This window comes from Diadema antillarum, unplaced genomic scaffold (genome assembly GCF_040938485.1).
Source record: "Diadema antillarum isolate AM-2024a unplaced genomic scaffold, OU_Dant_1.0 seq00000454_RagTag, whole genome shotgun sequence".
Taxonomy (NCBI): domain Eukaryota; kingdom Metazoa; phylum Echinodermata; class Echinoidea; order Diadematoida; family Diadematidae; genus Diadema; species Diadema antillarum.
Genome location: NW_027271426.1, coordinates 191,952 through 213,618, shown reverse-complemented (window position 1 = coordinate 213,618; position 21,667 = coordinate 191,952). Strand labels below are relative to the sequence as shown.

General features: G+C 40.0%; 1 protein-coding gene across 1 annotated transcript in view; it reads left to right on the top strand.

Moving 5' to 3' along the window:
• The window catches only part of LOC139732841 (neurofibromin-like), a 96,224-nt gene extending 78,710 nt beyond the window's left edge, over nucleotides 1-17,514 (top strand). Inside the window, exons 50-57 of the mRNA XM_071643682.1 lie at nucleotides 5,784-5,924; nucleotides 7,179-7,305; nucleotides 8,210-8,297; nucleotides 9,177-9,834; nucleotides 11,520-11,617; nucleotides 13,075-13,211; nucleotides 14,894-14,940; nucleotides 15,816-17,514. Coding sequence (XP_071499783.1) covers nucleotides 5,784-5,924; nucleotides 7,179-7,305; nucleotides 8,210-8,297; nucleotides 9,177-9,834; nucleotides 11,520-11,617; nucleotides 13,075-13,211; nucleotides 14,894-14,940; nucleotides 15,816-16,202 — 1,683 coding nt within the window. The 3' untranslated portion in view covers nucleotides 16,203-17,514. The remainder of the gene's footprint in view (nucleotides 1-5,783; nucleotides 5,925-7,178; nucleotides 7,306-8,209; nucleotides 8,298-9,176; nucleotides 9,835-11,519; nucleotides 11,618-13,074; nucleotides 13,212-14,893; nucleotides 14,941-15,815) is intronic.
• Nucleotides 17,515-21,667: the final 4,153 nt, after the last annotated feature.

The window sequence follows — 21,667 nt, the reverse complement described above, 5'->3', positions numbered from 1 at the left end:
TAGTGAGATTCAAATTGCGAGCCACCCACCACTAAAAGTGACATATTTTTGAAATTGTCGCGATGTTTTCTGAATAGTCTCAAAAATTTTGCGGTGTGAAGTGTCTGTGAATGCTGTACAAATTGCACCCGTTTGTTTATATGACAAAATGCAAGGTGGATTGGCCAGTCAGGTCAATGTCAGATCAAACTCCTATACTTATGCCTGCGCCATGTGGTCTCACTGGAGCCAGTACAGTTTGAGTTGCGAATTTTTCTATATGAGCCGATTTAGGTCACGATCTTGTTTGTGCAAACCAGAGCGTGCAAAAATGCAGTTTGAATCGTGATACAGTCACATTTTTTCTAATATGTGTGAACGAGCCTGTTGAAACCTTAAGTCCATCCCCCCCCCCCCAACAAACAGACAAAAACAGTAGTAAACAAACTGGCAGAAACAAAAGCAGGGAAGCCAGTTTTCAGGTCCTTATGCATCCAAAGTAGCTTCATTATACCCCCGCCAAACGAAGTTTGAAGGGGGTATATAGGAATCAGCGGACGGTCGGGCGGTCGGTCGGGCGGTAGGGCGGTCGGGCGGTCGGTCCGTTGCAAATCTTGCGTCGCGAACTACTTCCTCAGTTTTCAACCGATTCCCATAAAACTTGGCACAGATGTGTGCCTTGGGTTGTAGATGTGCAAGACGTATTTTTTGACAGTACCCAAAAGTACGTTGCCATGGTAACGGCATATTATGGGCAAAAATGGGTACAAATCTTGCGTCGCGAACTCCTCCCACAGTTTTTGATCAATTTTTATGAAATTAGGTACAGATGTTCATCTGAATATGTTACTGTGCAAGACATATATTTCCGCAGTGGCAAAAAGTGCGTTGCCATGGTAACGGCATGTTATTGGTAAAATATAGGGCAAAATGCTTCATGGCAAAACTGCTTCATCAGTGTTCTTCCAATTCTCATGGAATTCATATTGAATGTTTGTCTTAGGATATAGGTCAGCATGACACATTTCTTGACAGTGACAAAAAGTATGTTGCCATGGTAACAGCTCACATATTATGAGCCAAAATGATGGAAAATTTTGTGTTGCAAACTACTTCCTCAGTTTTTGCCCAATTTCCATGAAACTTGGTACAGATGTGTGCCTTTGGTTGTAGATGTGCAAGACGCATTTTTTGACAGTACCCGAAAGTACGTTGCCATGGTAACGGCATATTAATGGCAGAAGATCAAGGAAAGATCTTGCGGATTTAACTACTTCCTCAGTTTTTTGACCAAAGCTTATGAAATGTGGCACACACCTTGATCTTGGTGGGAAGATGTGGAAGACATATTTTTCGGACGTGTCGGAAGCTGCATTGCCATGGTAACGGCATATAAATGGCAGAAGATCAAGGAAAGATCTTGCGGATTGAACTACTTCCTCAGTTTTTGACAAAAGCTTATGAAATGTGGCACACACAATAGTCTTGGTGGGAAGATGTGCAAGACGTATTTTTCGGACGTGTCGGAAGCTGCGTTGCCATGGTAATGGCATTTAAATGGCAGAAGATCAAGGAAAGATCATTCCTTGGGTAAGACTGTCGTCACGGGGCGGGGGTATTAATCACCTTCAGTGATATTTCTAGTTTACAATGTATCAGGCCCTGTCGATCTCTCTTTTACTCCAACCGGCAAAAGGTGTATTAAACATGCACATCCACATCATATTTTAAAGTTCACGCTAAACTTTGTGAACTGAGTTGCAGTTTAAGTCAGGCAAAGGATAAGTAAGATGCATGAATGTGGACTGCACTGTGTGTGCAAGCCAAGAGGAGATTTGTGGTTGTTATGTTACCTCATGTTCTGCACAGGATCATGATCAAAAGCACTAGGTGGTCCGCAGATAAAAGATAAAACAAGTTCGGACTGGGTGGTCCACTGAGACACTGTTCTGCTTGTTCCCATTGATTGCACTGTGTTTGTACCCAAGTCAACTGGGACATTATGCGGCAGTTCTCTTCAAACCTTATTTCAGGTTACATTTTCCCAAAAAAATATTCTTGTGTATCTAGGTCATGTTGACCCCATTTCCTTTTATCCAGAAAAATGAAAATAAAAACTAGACTTGGAATTTGTCAAGACTGACAAATTAGGTGATCCGATGTACTTAGTATTCGAAAATCAATGATTTGAGTCCTGATCCCAATATAGGCATCTAACGATAGCGCAAAGTCTCAGCTACAACATACTGAAATACGGAAGAAATTCACGGAAGGTTAAGTGAGCTAATGCTCGATAAAGACAATCATGTCAATTTTCACATCTAGAAAAATTCGCTCCCATAGAGATAACACGTCATAACGAAGATACAAAAAGAAGTACATATGACCTTTGACCCCACTTTGCACAGACAAGATGGCTTCTGAGCAAAAAGTGGTTATTTTGTGAAATGATCCTTGTAACATGGTCTTTACGTGTGCAAAATATAGGAAGGATAGGACAGGTATTCACCACGATACAGGATGAAACATTTATGACCTTTGACCCTAATTTACATACCCAAGATGGCGTCTGATCAAGTAGTTGTTATTTTATGAAATAGTGTACGTGACATGAACTAAGCATGTGCAAAATATGGTGTTGATAGAGTATGTTTTTCTTGAGTTATTGCAAAGAAAGTTGCAGAAAGAAAGAAATATTTCAATACATTGAAGATAAGCTTTAATTTCAACCAAGTTTATTGACGTGATCCCGACATTGTATGAAAAAACAAAAGGCACGCTAGTGATAGCCAAAAGTCTCAGCTACAACATATTAAAATCTGGGAGAAATTCACCGAAGCATAAGTGAGCTAGTGCTCGATAAAGATAGTCATGTCAATTTTCATTTCCAGAAAAACTGCACTCCCATAAAGATAGCACGTAAACTGGTCAAATTTGACAAGGTTACATTCAATCCATTTTTACGAGGTTATGCTGTCATTCAATCAAAATTGTATTATACATTTATGATAGAGCATTCAATTAGCTACAGCATACTGAAATCTGGGTGAAAATTGGTCAAGGATAAGTGAGATACGCTCGAGTAAACTTGAAATTTGATGACGTCATTTTGAAAATTTACTTTTTTTATTTTATTAAGAAATTTGTTATCTTTTCATCATTTTTCCAGCATCGCCAACCCATGGAATGACATGTACAACTCATCAGCTTTCAAAATATGTAAAGAAAATGGGGGGTCATCGTCCATCCTGGCGAGTAAATTCGGATTTAAAATTGGCGGTTTTTTGGCATTGTTGCACTCCATATCGCCATTGACGTGCGCACGGAATTTCAACTTTGACGGGCCCGTATGACGTCATCTTGAGTCGGATTGACTTGAAACTTGGTAGAAATATTCCTTGACATTTCAGGCATCCGTTAAGTGTGAAAAAACAGGAAATTTCTATTGTATATGAGCTGTGCATGCGTATATGTGCGCGCGCGTATGCGTCCGTCAAATTTTTTCAATTTTTCAAAAAATGTTCCAAATGGTCTGAAACGTAGGTAAAAAAAATTTGAGCTCGATTTGAGCATACAAATATTTCAACGCGTGCGTACGCGCACGTTTTAAGGAAAAATGTAAATTTTGAGAACATGAGTAGAATGCGCATAACTTGAAATATATGTGACATAAATTTCATTGAAAAATTCCATTCCATTAATGAGATATGATTGAGAATGTGTTTTCATATAATGACGTCATAGTGACGTCATGGTCGACTGATCACAATGATACATTAGATTTGTTGTCTTTGGGACATGATACATACATGGTATGAGTTTGAAATTGATAGGCAGAGGACTTTCTGAGTTTACGTCTGCACAACTTTTGAGGAGAAAGAAGAAAGAGAAAAAGAAGAAGAAGAAGAAGAACAAAGAATCCGTACAGATACAGAAGGTGATCCGAGAGGATACTCGGATCACCTAATAAAAAAATCAGGAAGCATTTATGACAGCTAACTGTTTATTAGGAAGTGAACAAAAATATCTCAGCCTTTGGGACATAAAAATCATGCAAACAAACAAAATAATGAATTCATAAAAAGCTACAAAGTTCATTCCAAATTATCTTTTTGCAACACAGAAAGCAATGACGTATATGGCTTTTTTTAGTAATGCAAAAAAATAATCTCGTCACGAAAGGTTATATATATCGTTTTGTCAACCACAGTAGAAACTTTGGGATTTTTTTCTTCTTTTTCGTTTTGTCTGGTACCTATTTTGAATTCCTATGAATTCTGGTTGCATCTTGGCAGTGCTCTGCTTCAAATATCAAGACCGTTTGGCCAAGTTTGATTCCGAAAAAAAAGAAGACATTTCTTGTCTGAATCTCTGCTTTTTATAGACAAACAGGTTCATGATAAGGGCAGTGATTCACAATTAAAGTTGTTTTCAACATGACTGTTTGGTAACAGGAAATTGTAGCAGAGATATTGGAAGGTTATCAGGATGTTGAATGGCTTCTTTGCCAAAAGTAAAATCTTGCTTTGTGGTCAAACCAGAGATGATACAGAATTTCAGCTGTTTGTGCATGGGTGGCTTATCATACTGTTTGTCCTAAATTTGGAATTCTTTAAGGTCAATGACTAAAAAAAAAAATGTATTGCCATGTTATATTTGAATCCTTATGAATAATTTCTCTTTTTGCTTTTCTCAATAGCTTTGGAGTGTTTGCCTCGCTGCACATTTTATTTATTGCTCGAAGGGGAAGGCCGTGCTAGGTATCGCGTATATTAAAGGTCCCTGATGCAAATCTGCTTGTAGCAACAGTTGTGCCCAAAGCAAGGCACTTTTTGCCCAGTTCATCAGAGGGGACTTCAAGAAGAAATGCACTCCAAAATTTTGTCAATTTCCTTAGAAAGAGAGAAAAAAAATCCCTACAGAACAGTGCCAAAATTATCAAAATGAGATATTAGAAATAAGGACATTATGACAGTCTGAAATTTCACAATTTTTGGAAAACATTTCTCTATCAGTGATTATGAATACTGTATATTTACAAGCTGTTATTTTCACTAGGATTTGATTTTCACGAATTTCGCGAATCTCTGTTGGACCGCAGATTTAACAACACGGGAAAATTTCGCCCGTGTGTCGGTGTAATAGTGCACTTACAACAGCATTGTGTCAATTCACAAAAACAACATCTTGTGAAAATGTCCATCACCTTGTAATTGACGAAAATAACGGCTTATGCAGTATTCAAATCAGCAAGTTGATGATGACATGGCCTCACAATTTCTTATTCATTTCATTTACAGAATCAACAAAAATCTAATTTTTTTTTCAGCTGTATGAATATAAAACTTTTCTTAGAGCTACCCGAAATAAATAAAATGTTAACTCTGTGACAAATTTTGATGTGGGAATATCCTTTTATCTGTATAGCTAAAAACGAACATTTTTTCTGAATTTCATATAATGTACATGAAAAATAGTGAGTGCACGACATCAACTCGTTCATTTGAATATTCATATTAAAGAACTGGTCAAGAGATATCTTCCCCAAAAATCAGAAATTTCAAAATGTCTTATCTTACTGATTTTTGTCATTTTTGCATCGTTCTGTAGGATTCTTTTTTCTCTTTCTTTTAAAGTTTATTTATTTTTGGGGTGGATTTCCTCTTTATAGCTGTCCATCCTGTCGTTTCTTGTTTGTAAACATTTATGTGCTTCCCCAGTTGCCATGCAAAGCACACAACCAACAAACAATTCATAATGCGCCGACTGTTGATAGCGTTATTTGTTTTCACCCCCTCCAACAGGATTCACCGCTGCACAAGCTACTGTTCTGGGTGTCCATCGCCGTGCTGCAGCTGGAAGAAGCCGCCCTCTACGCGGCTGGCCTGGCCATGCTGGAACAAAACCTGCACTGCCTGGACGAACAGGGACTCTTTGAGGAAACGGTCAGTCCCAGTACAATCTGCACCACCGCCTGCTGGCCTTTTCTGTAATTTGTGTAGGGCTCAAATAGAAGAGATCAATTCCTTTTATGTTACTGTAAAGAATACTTTCGATTGATATGAAAAAGAGATGTGTATATTTATTTGATGAAGACGTACAGCACCAGAACACAGAAATACGATGTATGTACACTGTATCATGAGCCCCGATTGGTTCAGGTTCCAGTAGAAGGCTTAGTTATCATTCTGCACACAGGGATGCAAGGGAGGAGGTTATGTTTTTGTTACCTTTGGTTTGTTCGTTTGTTAGTTAGTTTGTCCGTGTGCAAAATAACTCAAAAAGTAGTTAACGGATTTGGATGAAATTTACAGGAAAGGTTGAGAATGACACAAGTAACAAACGATGAAATTTTGGTAGTGATCCGAGAATTTTGGGGGAATTTATGAAGGATTTTTGACATTTTGGCAGGTAGGGTCAATGAACTTGGGAGTTCAGGCTGGCGTATTTGAGGTTTGCATGCGCGCACTAAAGTGCATGCTCTAGTTTCTGCTAGGGCGAGGCGCGCCGTGCAGCTGAGGGTTTATGACGTAACAAAGGCTTCTATATCGGGAAATCAGGCTACTTTCAGCACACAATGCCATAAGTACGTATGGGTGGAAATCACTGATATATTAATTTTGGAAGAACAAGATCAGTGATGGAAATGAGCTGCATGCTTGGCGGAGGTCTGCGCTCTCAGAGTGCTTCTCTAGTTCCTTATAGAATAGAAATGGGTATGCACACCCCTATTTCTTTCTCTAACACAACTGCAAACAGTCTTGAGTGATAATTACTTCTTCATAGGAATGTGGCATGTCTGGGATTCAGGCTGTATGTCTGTATGTCTGTATGTCTGTATGTGTGTGTACAAGTTACTTTTCTTATTGCGATCTTCAGGTAGCATGGTGAGATAAAGAGCCTTGGGGTTTTTTATTCTTCTCTTGGTACCCCTCCTAGCCAGTTATGAATCTGTTTCAAAATTGGGTGTTGTTTTTTTTTCCTTTATGCTCTCATTGCTTATCAAACTTATGGTATAGGATATACACATATATGAACATATGACATGAACTACATCGTATGTTTTCCGTGCAGTAAATGCCCAATGCATTACATAAGTTTCAGCATCTTTCCCATTAAGTGTCTTTTTCCGAATATGAACCAAGATGTGGATACCAAAAGTTCAACATCTCATTGTACCTTTCCCTGTCCGTGTCCAGAGTCCAGAGATTGTCCTGATGGCGGTGAGAGAGCCGCTGGACTTCCAGTTCAAGCAGATGGACCTGGCTGTGGGTCTCAGCTTCAAGTACAACTTCAACTTTGCCCTGGTCGGGCACCTCCTCAAAGGTGATTAAAACACTGGGGATTATTTTCTTGTGCCTCTTTAGGAGCATATACGCCTCACCCCCCCCCCCCCCCCCCCCAAAAAAAAAAAAGAACAAACAAACACAATTAATTGGTTGAAATGAAGTGATCTACTAATCTACTATTCAAGTACTATGCCAAATTTCAGCTTATGTCTAGATTAAATTCAAAATGGTTACTTTTCAGTGTATAGTTACCCTTTCAAACATACAACTGTATTTCAGTTACCTGTGCACTGTTCCAACCCCCTTCTTCCGTTTCATACACCTAGTAGGTATATTGTTCACCTGTATTCAAAAAACATAAAAAGAAATAACCAATAGAAATTATACAACCAAACAGAGCGGCAACTAATCTACAAATTAAATCATCGTGTGGTATAATCATTAAAAAATTATATGACTAAACAGAACATGTACAATTATGCAAAACCGATACTAATGTACAAAATTGAAATAGTTTGTTAAATTGATGCAATTACTTCTCATAGCGTTTGTTTCGTGGGGGCTTCTATTAAAAAATTTGGTACGTCCATTGATTTTACAACGATGCACCAAGATATCACCTCCTGTGGCCCACATGCTGAGTTCAGGTTCTCCAAAGTGGTAAATGACTAGTAAGTGTATTTGAAAAGGGGAAAATAATTTTATTCTTATTCCTTAGTCATGGTACTTGTTCATGAATTTAAGCATTTCTGAAATTGACTTTACCTGGTACAAGTCCGATTCGCAAGTTGTATGGCAATATGATACAAATAAACAACTGATTCATTACAATTGATACAAGTACATTACAATTATAATGATATACAAGTCACACCTAAAGCGATGGTACATGTCAAGCCTCACTGCTTTGTTTGTTGTTTTTTACCTTCTTTGTATTTCAGGTTTCAGGCATCACTCCAGCACAACTGTGTCGAGAACGACGCGCATCCTCAATCTTATGCTGGACATCGTTTGCAAACACAGAAACTGGTAAGTCAGGCACCATTATGAAGAGTAGCTTGTCTAGTACAATAACTTCAGAGTGACACATGTGTTGCTGGTATAGGTTTCATGTGGGTGGTAACTGGGCAGAGTTGATCCAATTTCTATCCAGAATGTCGAAAATCGCTTTGTGACTGTATGCCCAAGCATTGTGTGTGAAGGCAGACGGCCGTTTTCAAGAGCTGATTATAATGTTGCTGTTCAGCCTCCAGCTAGATGTTGAAAATCGCTTTGTGACTGTATGCCCAAGCACCGTGTGTAAAGGCAGACGGCTGTTTTCAAGAGCTGATTATAACGTTGCTGTTCAGCCTCCAGCTAAATCCCTTTCAGTCAGAAGATCTGAGGATGTCCTGCAGTGCAGAAATGGATTTAGGGGAATCTCAGTTGACGTCTTTATATTTATGTAGGTTTTTGTGCAAAAAAAAAAATGAAAGAATGTGTGTGCCCATGTATGTATAATCCGAGTGTGAGTCCTAGTGAACCAAACAGAGACACATCGTGCATATTTAGTGTGTTTGTACATTAAGTTACCGTCATCAGCTTTCAATCAGAAATTAATAAAGGCAGCGATTTTTCCCAACTTCATTCATTCACAATGTATTTACATGTACTAGCAGCTCTTTGGAATGGATGCTTTTGGGTTGATTGATTATGTGTTTGTTTGTGCGTTCCTTGTTTCTTATTGTGATGGAGAAGAATTCAAAGCTCATGCAATTAAACCTTTCTCCTAACCAGTAAGTTGGGGTCTCCCATGCAGTTTATCTTTCTCAGTGTATTGATCGAGGCTTTCTACAATTTCATTGCCGTGTACTATCACTTTTGCCTGAATCAAGTTATGAGACTAATTTCTATGTATCCTGCTTACAGTGATAAGTTTGATGTGAACATGGAATCGGTTGCCTACCTGGCTGCCCTTCTACCGGTCTCAGAGGAAGTGAGGAGTAGGTGCAGCATGAGGCGCAACTACCCCAACCTCTCGCCCGAGGCCCTGGAGCTGGACAACTCCGTCTTCGTCCAGGTCTCCTACCCCTACCACCCCGGGGCGCACCCGGGCCAGCAGCAGAGGTCGCCGTCCAAGAAGCTGCGCTCGCCGCACAAGACGCCGGGCATCACCAACGCGGCGGTGAAGACCCAACGCAGCCTGGACTCGGCGCTGCAGCGGCAGCAGCAGGGCAGCGTCACGGTGGACAAGTCGCCCCTCAAGCAGTACAAGAGCCTGGACCTCCCCCACAGCTCCGGGCGCACCGCTGCCACCGCCGCGCGCAGCCCGGAGGTGGTCGTCAGCGGCGTCGTGGGCATGGGCGTCGGCTACGGCGGCGGTGGCTTCATTGGTGGTGGTGTCGGTGGGGCAGAGGGTGGAGTCGGGGAGAGGAGGACACGCCACGAGAGGCGGACTAGTGGGACAGGCATGACCATCCCACAGCCCCGTAAGGAGAGGAAGGTGTCAACGCCCTCAGAAAATGTGTTGCTTAACGATGAGGTTCTCACTGAATCAGGTGTACAGGCTCTCCTTCTCACAGTCCTAGTAAGTCCTCCAGTGTCTTGACTCATTTTCATTAACCTGTTGAAGACTAGACCCGAGTTACCCAGGGCAGGTGTCTATCCGAAATGTGTGTTATAGCATATTCAGCCCGTCCTTAATGGGTTAAAGTTTTACAGTATACACATTTTGTATCCATCTAATTCTTGTTATCGCATATAAATGCAAAAATTCCAACAGTGGCGGTGCTATTCAATTTCTGTAATAATGTGTGGAGACTGTTGTGTCAGTACACAGCACAAGCTCTATTTGGTCGTACACAAAAAGCATCAAGCACTAGTTTATCTCTATTCCAGACTACCACAGTTTTGCGGATTTTCTCGTCAGTTGTTATGTATTGGGAAAAGAGATACCAGCTGTAAGCTCTGAAAATGTGCTTCTGTGATCAATTGACAGTGTTTTATTGTGATAAAAAGGGAAAAAATTAGGTGCAGTCTCCACACATACTCTCTGCCCATGCCTGCTGCACAGTAACTTCGCATTACGGGAAGTGCGCAAGTAGACACAAAAATGTGACCCTACTTGATTTCCGCATGTTTTGTCATATTCATCTGCTGGCCGTGTAAGGCCGATGTGTGGACCCGGCTACTATTGATGAAATGTTTACATTTATATGCAATAGGGAGAACTCAAACAGGTTATTTTGAATTTTTCAGAAAAATACAAATTCCATGAAGATCATTTTAATGCGGGAAAACTGGTGTGCATTTGCCTCCATGAATACTCACTGACAGCCTGCTCCACTGAAGCCAGACAAAATTTGCAATGAGATAGGAAAGTCACGTGAGGGTACAAGGATTTAGAGAGATCAAAAAAAAAAAAAAAAGAAAGAAAAAAGATCATAGAAAATAAGCACATTATTTGTATTTATGGGATTCTTCCATGAGATTAATTCCAGAGGCAAATTTAATCCTACAGGAGATTCATGAATATGTATGGTTTCCTTAATAGCCATTACATTTTTTCATCATCTCTTGTGTTTTGTTCTCCCTGCTCTTGTCCTTCACATGCCTGTTTCTACTCCAACCAATTTTCCTCCTGTCCCTTTTACCTCTTTCCATCAAATCCTCTACTTTCCTCCATCTCTCTTTTCTCTCTTCTTTCTTCCATCCCTCTCTCCACTTTCCATCTCATGCTCCTCATCTCTCTCCACTTTCCATCTCTTTCTCACTTCTCCTTTTCATTCTCTCTTCTCTCTCTCCTCTGTTCCTTCAATTTCGTTCATCTCCACTTCTTTCTCCTCTTTTCTTTCCATCACTCCTTTGTTCTTCTGTCCATCTGTCTCTTTCCCATCGCACACTCACTCAACTATCCTTCCATTTTCCATCTCTCCCTCTCCTGCCCTGTTCTTTCCCTCACTACACTGTTTATCTCTTTTTTCCCTTTTTACTAACTCCTCTCTTCCTTCCATTTTCATCTTTTCTTTTTCCTCTTATTTTTCTATCTCCTTTACTCTTCTGCCTCTCCATTTTTTCGTCTCCTTTTCTTCCATTTCCACTCTCCTCTTCTTTCCCTCTGCTCATATCATCCCTCCTTTGCTCATATCATCCCTCCTTTCCTCTCCTCTGCTCTCTCTTCCTCCTCTTTCTGTCTCTTCTCTCTGTTTCTCCCCCTCTCTATCTCTCCCTTCACTCTCTCCCTCTTTCTGTTTCTCTTCATCTGATGCGCAGGCCACGCTAGTGAGGAACATGAACGAAGGCGATGTGGGTATCCTGTACGAGTACCTCGCTGAAGCCAGCCAAGTCTTTCCACAAGTATTCCCAACAGTGTAAGTACAGGGGATCAGAGGATTGCTGCCTTCCTTAGCAGCTCTGGGTTTTGTCATTGTTCCTGTTTTTGTTGTTGTTGTTGTTGTTGTTTGTTGTTGTTGTTGTTGTTGGTGGTGGTGGTGGTGGTGGTGGTGGTGTCATTTCTTCAGATTATTTTAGTGTTTTATTATTAAAAAAGAGACAAACTGAGATCGACATTATTTTGACCACTTTCGATGTATTCGCCGTACAAATCAATTTTGGCGGGATGTTCGGAAAAATCGCAGATTGCGTAAGTGCGTGTCCACTCCGTGCAAACAGCACCCACATGAATCCTGGGTCCATATCTCTTGGACTGTCCATTGTCATCGTGATGGCTCACAAACGCAATCTCTGTGACTGACTTTCTCTGTTAAGACTTGGAAAAAGTTGTGTGGGCATTGCTCTTTTTTCTTGATAAAGCTTTATCAATAGTGTTTTTTTTTTGGGGGGGCGGTGTTGAGTAATGAAGAAAACAAAATTGGACTTCCTCACTCAAGAGCACTTGAGGTTCAGGAAGGATTTTTCTTGTGATCAAAAGATATATCCTGTTATGTTCATGGATTAGTCCAGCTTATGAACTGCATGACTGCAGCAAGAGGCAGCTTGATTGTGGCACTATAGCTGATATGGATTAACCAGAGAGAGAGAGAGAGAGAAATAGAGCAATTAATTTTGGCTGGATTATGAAAAAATGAATAAATAGATAAAAAACAGACTATGGTTTCATTGTGGGTTTGTTGTTACAAACAAACTCATGATATGAATTGTGCTGACTTGTACATGTGTTCATTTTCACCGTACCTCATATTCGTATTTTCTTGGGGGGTTCTCGCATTTCTTTTTTATAGAGACACTTTGATTTTGTAATTGTGGTGTTTGTTCTCTTTATCAGTGGGACAAAGTGCAGTAGAGATATAGTTTGATTTCATTTGTACTGCCAGTGGCAGAGACAATTGGAGAATGACGTAAATTTCATACTGTTTGCTGGATGGATTAACAAAGTGGATTTGCATGATTTGTTTTTCTCTGTTTTTGTCATTGTTACTTTGAGATAATCCTGATCGTGAATGCTCTAATTAGGCTGGGGGAGGGGCACGGGGACGAGGAATGTGTTTATTATTGAAAGCAATGCATGAGTGAATCGATTTGCTCAAATTTTTAATGCATACCTCTGTACAAGTGAAGCCCTTTTTTGACAACCGGAAGTCCTGCCCTGCTCTGAGCTCGCCTGACGTAGCAATGATCAGCACATGCAAGTCAGATTCAGGAGTTGAAATTTAGAAACTGGAGACGGGTGAATTGAATAGTTTGTTGCTATGGTTCTCTATTGGTGAAGAGTTACCGCTTGAATGCATCAAAGATCTGGCCCGTCATCTCACCGGTTGGCCTGGCTCCGTACACATGTAATTCTTTCTTTTCCTGTCCTGTCACGCAGGTATTCGTTACTCGACTCCAAGATCAGCAACGTGTTGCGGAGCTGCCACAACCAGTCGATGCTGGCGGCCGTCCAGAGCATCATCCAAAACACCCTGGCCAGCGAGGAGGGTCAGCAGCAGCCTACCAACCTGCAAGGTAACCATGCCACGACCTCAATCAACCCCAGATTATCACACCGCTGAGGGGAAAACAAACATGAACATTAACACATACGTGTACCGGTATTCACAACTCATTTCCACGCAAACACTTCACATTGCACAATGCACCGCTGCACCTTTTTTTCCCCTCATTCTCCCTCCCTTTCTCCTTATCGCCTCTCAGTGAGTGATGACTTATATGTTATATTCTTACAATGGCATATTGTGTAGACAATCATTTCTGAGGCCATTATCCTCGTCAAGTGTTTGCTTATGATGATGGTCTCCTGAATCTTTGTACATCAAGAGTTGCCTAATTTTTCTGTGAACAATTGATATACGGGAACTTATATTTGCATATCAAATGTATGCATAAAATCATTTGTTTATTTTCATTTTGCATTGTGTCCAAAAAAACAAATAATGTTGGATATTTGAATTAATCATTTTGTTTTGACTGTCAGATTCAAATTATACTGTTCAATTTGTTCATTCAATTGACTTTGTATTTCATTTATGTATGAAAAAGAAATTCAGAAATAAAAGCAAAATTAAATCAAATCAAATCAAAAAAAAAACACCAAATAAAACAGGCATCATAATCAAGACCTCGTGTCTCCAAATTTTCGGGGTTTTTTAATTCTTTGTATGCTTGTGTGTGTGTGTGTGTGTGTGTGTTCTCAGATTAAGATATCGGTCATGAGACGGTTGTTCAAACAAAATTGAGAGATAGTGGCGTGTTGCTTTAGCGAAGGTTGTGACCATAATACTGCCACAAATGGTCACCCTGCACATAAGAACGCAAGAACAGAAACAGACACATCTACACACATTCTCGCCCCTCGTATAATGCTGAAACAGGAAGTCCCTATCCACCTATAAATGAGCTCAAAAGCTTATCTCCGTATACTTCTTTTTAAACACTTGATCTAGTTTCCTTTGTTGGCAAGCCCAGCCAGTTTCTGTAACATTCAAGGGTAGAGGGTAACTTTATGTTTATTTACAGAACTTAGAAACTTGTAGTTCTGAATAGACATGCAATAGTTTGCATATATGTATATATTGAGTTCAAAGCTTACTTTGTAGGGAAAACATAGCAAAATACAAGCAAACAAATGAGTAATCATTCAATCACTAGAGCTCTACTGTTGTAAGTACTTTGTCATTGTCCAGCAATTCAGCCCAAGTTTCAAAGTTTGTCACATCCACTTTGAGATTTATTTCTTACTCTGGATGACACAAGATAATTATAAAATAAATGTGAACAAAGACAAACAGACCTAAAATATGCATAATGTAAGTGAAAAATTGGCAAAGAAAATGGGATTTGATGGAATCACATTTTCTTTGCTCATTTTTCAAGATGATTACAATTATGTAAGATTCTACATCATCATACAAATGATAATACAGTTAATTGAATTTTAACTTCTTTGTTTTTGCAGGACAAACCTGTTCTGCCAACTTTCTTCTTGTACTGTTTTGTGGTTGTTTGATTTCTTTTCTTTTCTTTTTCTTTTTTTTTTGCTTAAACTTTGATGCTTGATTTGTTGATGGAAAACAATAAAATTGCATAATTAGGAGACAATTCCTGGAATTAGAACCAAATCACTCATTTTGCATGACAGCATAAATATCATATTTCAGTGGTGTTCACTGCATTCCTTCCCTCAACAGGTATCGGCTTCGGTGGGCTGTGGCGATTCAGTAGCCAGTTTCCTCCGGTAAGCTCTCTTTTTGATGTCATGGATGTAAGGAAGTTCTTACCGGTAGCATCTGTACACAGATCCAATGGAAGTGCAATTGTACTTGAGTTTGCTATTTCACTCTGCGTGGGTTAAAGTTGCTTGCATTTTCATAAAGTGTGCTCTGTGCTCATACCTGCTTTGCGAATATGTATGAACCACTACCAAAAAAAGGTGATAAATGGTTAGCCACAAGGCTACGAAGACTGGCTTGAGGTACAGTGTAGATTTGAATGAACGTGAAATTTTATATTTGTTCTATAATTGAGAATGTGATCAGTCAACTGGCTCTTGTCTGAATTTCAAACTTTTGAAATGCTTTGAGATGTGCAACTTTTCAGTTTTCATGAAGCATGCTTCTTAGATGATTTGCATTTTCCTTGTTTACTCAAATGCCTGATTATAATGAAATAGGCTCGACTTCTAAGCTGATAATTTAGAGCATTACTGGTATAGTTGTATATGTACTTGGAAAGTCCAGTACTTTTTTTTTTTTTTTTTAAAGATAACAATGATAATAGTTGAAAAGTCCCTGAGACTTTTCAATGGCACCAAAATCAGAAAGTCAGTGTTTGGTGTTGGATCACAAATGGAGGAGGTTATGATATCTGATGAAAATCTGCTGCTGTTCCAAAGCAGCTTTCAAGGGTTAACTGTTCAATTGCCACAAGTCTAAAGGTATGCCAGACAGGAGAGTCATATTTGTCATTAGTTAGTAAACAAGTTCTTTAGGTGCTGTTGTCTTCATATTCCTTTCAAAACTTTGAATAAATCTAGACTAAAGAAATTTAATTTATGTTTCCTCCCATAACTCCACACCCCTTGCCCTCCAAACCAACCAACCAACCAAACAGAAGTCAGAAATCCGGGGGACGTCAAGCACAGACCACTTTGTGAAGCTCCTCCAGGCGATGGCAGAGCAGTGTCGGGAGGGCGACGGGGGAGACTGGCTGGGGAATTCCCACATGGACATCCTCACCCTGGCCACGCCCCTGGTCGCCGCCGGCAACCTCTCCAGCTCCATGTCCTCCCTCTGCTCTTCCCACTCCGCCTCGGACGCCGAGCAGCTCTCCTCCTCCCACAGCGCCCAGCTGTTCGCAGCTGCGCCCACCCGGCTGCGCCACAGCTCGGCCCACCAGACCATGGCGACGTCGTCCGTGGGTGTCGGCCCCTCCCAGGGCCGACACCCGAACCAGCCCAACCGCAGCAGCTTCAAGCGGAAGAAGCAGACCAACAGGTAGCAGCAGTCACTAGCCCCCCTGGGAGTCAGCAAACGGTTTCCCGCGGCCAGGCAGCCTCTCCGCTTGGACTAGCCACCCACTGACGGACGACAAGCAGTTGGCTCGGCGTCTGTGGGCTATATTTATTTGTGCAAATGCCAATCTGTCTGTAATACTGTAACATGCCAGAAGCGTGATTACAATTATGCGTGCACCATTCATGATCTAAATGTGTGTAGTAGTTGAAGCCACCTTTGTGACATGAGCTATGAGGAACTCAATGTCCATGTGATATGATAATGCAAAAAGAATTAGTCTGATCTGCCAGTTAGTGCGAGCACGCAGTTCTTTATGTGTTGGATGAACTTGTGAAATTCTGTGGTTGGCAGAAGAAAACGCGTCGTTGATCGGTTTGTTGAAATGAACTTGCAACTCTGCCAAATCTATTTATTGATCTTTGTTTTCGCTACGCGTCGCAGGCTTGGAGCCAGTGTAATGCATTTTAGGAGCATCTCAAGACCGAATGAGAAATGGTCCGGTGTGATTTCGACGTACATGTAATCATGTCTTCCCTTTTAAAGCACAGCATTACTCTCAATGCAATCAGTCGTCTTTTAAGAGTCCTAGCGATGCTGTTGAAATGAAATTTACCACAGAGGTTTAGTTCAGGAATGCTGTCACATCAGGTGTAGCAGTGATTTGACTTCATCGCTGCCTCCTTAACCCAATTCCAACAGGTACCTGGTTTAATTCCATCCTCTTCAATTAATTGATTAATTGAATTATTGAAAATTTCTTGATCCCATTAGGAATGAGTTTAACATTCTTGAAATTTACCTCTCTGCAGGGGTAACATTCAGTAACTGGTAAACGCATTCACATCAGATATAGGAGCTTGACATGAAGACTACACGATATTTTCATTGTTTTTTGTTTTAAGTCGTGGGAGTAAGGCGTTGGCAAATGAGAGCATGTAACAATTTTGAGGCAACGTTTTGAATACCCCAAAATAAAACCAATAGCAGGTCTCAATGTTTTTGACCTTCTATCAGGTATGATGTGAGACAGTAGAAGATTAATACAAAATAGCATTGCAGTAAAACGTGATGTTAGTAACTGTTCTAGACCGTTTTGCATTTCCTGGCCTAAGATAAAATATGTTCAGTGCCTCTCATTTCCAGTCCCGACAAACTCACAAATTTATTGCTGCATGTTGCTGCATCTTGTGTCTTTGTATCGTAGCACAAACTTATTTTATGAAGGCAAATGCATGTCCACCAATTCGTAGTCCCTGAAATCACAATTATATGGTTAAGTGCTGTATCTTCATAAAGCTGCATCACTTCGGTGATCCCTCGCATTTATCCCCAAGTTGAATTATCCTCCGGGTTTATGCCAGGTTTAAGTGCGTGCGTGTGTGTCACACACAGAGCGCACTTCTATAGCTTCTGACCATCCAAGCATTGAGAATTTAGGCTTTCTGGGATGAACACTGAACTAGGGCTTTCTATAGCTCAGTCAGTAGAGCACCGGGCTAGCTTCCGGAGGTCTCGGGTTCGAATCCCGATGGAATCCCATTTTCTTTGCTCAATTTTCCATATGTATCTTAATTAGTTACAAGATAGGCTAAGAAATTCTCTCTCTTTAGAGCCAGGGAGTACCAGAGTGATAATGTCAACAGTCTTTTGTTATACATGTAGCTTAGGTTGGGGCTAGGTGAGGTTGTTAAAAACCGGTTTCCGCCGTGATGAATGGCTACGACATCACATTGTGGTACTCTATTTGTTGTTCATGTTATAACGGATTATCTTGGTTGCAGAATTATCAAAAGCCTTGTACTCGCATATTTTACCACGGTTCCTTTAAAGGGCAACATATTGTGGAAACTTAACATATTTTGCCTGTTTTTCCAGACTTTTTGGCAACTTTTTTGTAATATTTTTCTGGCTTTGTTGAGAGTGAAAGAATTCTTCTAGTTTTGTTGCATTGTTTCTCCATTATGCAAGGTATCCAGTGAAATTCAGAGTTGCCAATTTAATAGCATAAAGATGATTATTTCTGCAGCAAAATTCCCCGGGCACTTGATGGGTTGATTCAATAAGATGTCACAATTGTTATTTGTGTGCACATGTAGCTTTGTAAAGCCTTTATGATGCTCTGTGTTCGGTTGGTAGGGTGGCCCTTTCTCACTAGATAGATACTGGTAGTTTCTGCACACTTCTGTCCAGAATTGAGATGCTCTTTAGTGGTGAGCCAACAAACAGGGAACGATGAGATTATTCTTTGAATGTGAACTGGTCGAGTTGCCCTCCATCGCACGTCCCATGTCATCATTCACTAATATTACTGCCGAAACCATCTACTTGGCACAAAGAGTTGCATGTGTCAACTACTGTATGAATATTGATATATATTTGTAGCTCCTTTTCACCCATCAATAGGAAATGTTATGTTCATCAGTCTTGTTTTCACCGCTTTCTTTTCATTACTCAGCTTCAATTTGATAGGAGCTGAATGAAACTATTCAGTTAATCAAATTGGATATAACACATGTATGTCATCCTCTGCCAATTTGCACAAGTGTTGTCTGTAACGCAATGGTATTATGCCTGTAGGCGTTTTTAAACAAAATTTTGCCTTATTCTCTCATTCATTTTCTCTCTACCCATTTTATCCATCTATCTTTCTCTTTATCCATCCATCCACCCGTCTATCTATCTATCTATCTATCTATCTATCTATTTATCTATCTATCTATTTATCTATCTATCTATCTATCTATCTATCTATCTATCTATCTATCTATCTATCTATCTATCTATCTACTCTATCTGTCTATTTACTGTATCTGTCTATCTGTCTATCTAAAAGTGTGACTGCCACCTTGCAGGCAGAATGATCTTTGATATGAACTGGCTGTGATTATGAATTGCTTTGGCAGACTTTACCATTTAGATGGACATGTGCACCTCATACAGTATCAGAATGGAAACAGTCTTAGTCTTGCTGTTGTCTTAGAAAGAGATTTCAAGTCATGCAGAAGAAATAACAAGGGTAAAAAGTCAACAGCCTAGGTCAAAGGTCACAGTGCTTTTGATATCGGTAGCTGTCATTTTCCCAGCCATAACTTCAGCAAGGAATGTTCAGTGGTGATAATGTTCTGTAGTACAGGCCGAGATGATATTAAACAATCCATTAGGTTAAATGAAAGGGGTGAGAGGTCATAATCCAAGGTCAAATGTCACCGAGATAATTAAAGCTAAGTAACTGCCATTTTTGCGGCCATGACTTGAAATGAGGAATGTCCACACTTGAGATGCAGTGTTCATAATACACGATGGATAGAAATGATATGAGAGCATTCTCTCTTCACAAAGAGAGTTAGAGGTCAGGTCAGTCCTTAACCCGTTGAGGACGGGCCAATTTTGCTACAACACGCATTTCCCATAGACACTTGCCCGAGTATACTCGGGACTCATCCTCAGCGGGTTAAGGTCAGTGGTTAAGGTCAGTGGTCAAGGTCAATGAAAAACTGCCAGTTAATGTAAATGAAGGGCCGTACATGTGATGGTACAATTGTATGTCTTGATTGTATTTGACTGCAGTCACATTGCTCTAGTTTATTTGTATATGTTTTGATTAGCAGCAAGCACTTAGAGTGTTTGAACTTTGACATCGCAGTGCCATCAAGCTTTGTTATTCGAAGTACTGTAAAACCAGAAGTTTTCCCATGTGTGAAAATCTTTTTGAATTTCGCAAGGAGCCGAGATTCACAAAAGTGAAATGCACGCAAAAGCGCTTGTCCACACAAATGCATCGAGCGCCAGTGGCGATTTGTGAAAGTTTCGTGCCACTTTAAAAGACTGTTGGTTCCAGTTCACGAAAGTTTCATGCTGCGAATATTTCTGGCATAGCAGTAAAGTACACAATGTATTAACTTGAGTTGGCTCACCTTCCGCAGACGTTTTGTATTTGAATTCAGTTCTCTGTTTCTAGTAGAAGGGAATAAGTAGCGTAGCTTGCACTTTGGATTCTCCTTGACAACCTGGTTCTTTGCCAAATTAATGGAGACAAAGCAAGAAAATGATATTGATTTGTTATTGATTAGCAGATATTGATTACTGTTGCAAATTACAAGCACGGGAGAAAAAAACAGAAGAAGAACAAATTCAAAGAAACAGCGGTGGTGAGAGTGAATGTGAATGAGAATGTGTGCAGCCCAACAAATTCATGAGCACAAAGTTTGTGTCAGGCAATTTTGAGGGATGCATGACACGGTATGATGTCAAGTCGTAATGGTGTCAAGTCGTAATGGTGTAATGGCGATTTTTTCTTCCTTACTCGGCCACTCTCTTCTCTCTCTCTCTCTCTCTGCCATTTTTCTTGTTAAAGGGTGAGAACAAAATGTGATTCCAGCGACAAAAAATAAATAAAATTCACCCTTTTGTATTACTGTGTATGAATCTATCAAAAAATTGGGAAGTGGAGGTGGAAGAACTGTACAAAATTTTGCACTTGATGGTTTATGTCAACTCGAAAATGTAAAAAAAAAAAATGTCCACTGTGTACAACTATATTCTATTTGTTCATCCTTGTAAGATACAGTCTGTAGAAAGTGCATTTGTACAAAACTGTGAATATATTATATTTATGTACAGGGCCCCCGAGCTATTTCTGTGGAAATATCCAGAGTAGAGCTTATTTGTATAAAGCAGTTGAAGAAGACATGATGTGTAAAACTTGCCAGAAGTGTGCGTGTCTTTATCGAAGCGAGCGTGCACTCAGTGATAGTAATGTGTGTATTACAGTGTCCATACGTGTCGTGTTTGATTTGCTGTATCAAGCTATTTGCAAAGCCAAACAAACTAGCAATGAGGATAAGCTGCATCTAAATGCAATTTGTAGTCGAAAACAGCAGTGTATATTCAAATGTGTATTTTCACCCTGAATCACAGATTGACGAAAACAAAGAATGTAATGTTTTGGGGGTTTTTTTTCCATGTCAGTTTTGGAAGCAACTTACATCGTCTTCAGTTTTCATGTTAGCATCATTTCAAACATAAATTTGTTTTCTTTGTTAAATCTGATATCAAAGGAGAACTTGGACTTGTGTGAAGGACAATGTATGCTTATTACCTCATGGACTACCATGCCCAAAATATCTCAAACTTTTTTTTTATATTTCAATTCTGTAATAGATGCAATGTTTAACCAATGTCCCAAAACCATACTTGTAGAATTAAATGTAATTTCAGCGTTATGCTACTGCCAATATGATCACGCAGTCATGTACATCTTTTTTTTTCTTTTTCTTTTTTGCGCTGATGCTTCTCACTAAACTGAATTTCGAAATTTGATCCTTTCTTGCCGACATTTCTTTCTGTTTTGTTAAAAATCTTCTTTCCAACATGACAAGGTGACTGGAGAGAATTTTGGTCATCAATATATTGTTTCCATATTTTTATCTGCATGGCGCTGTATTCATT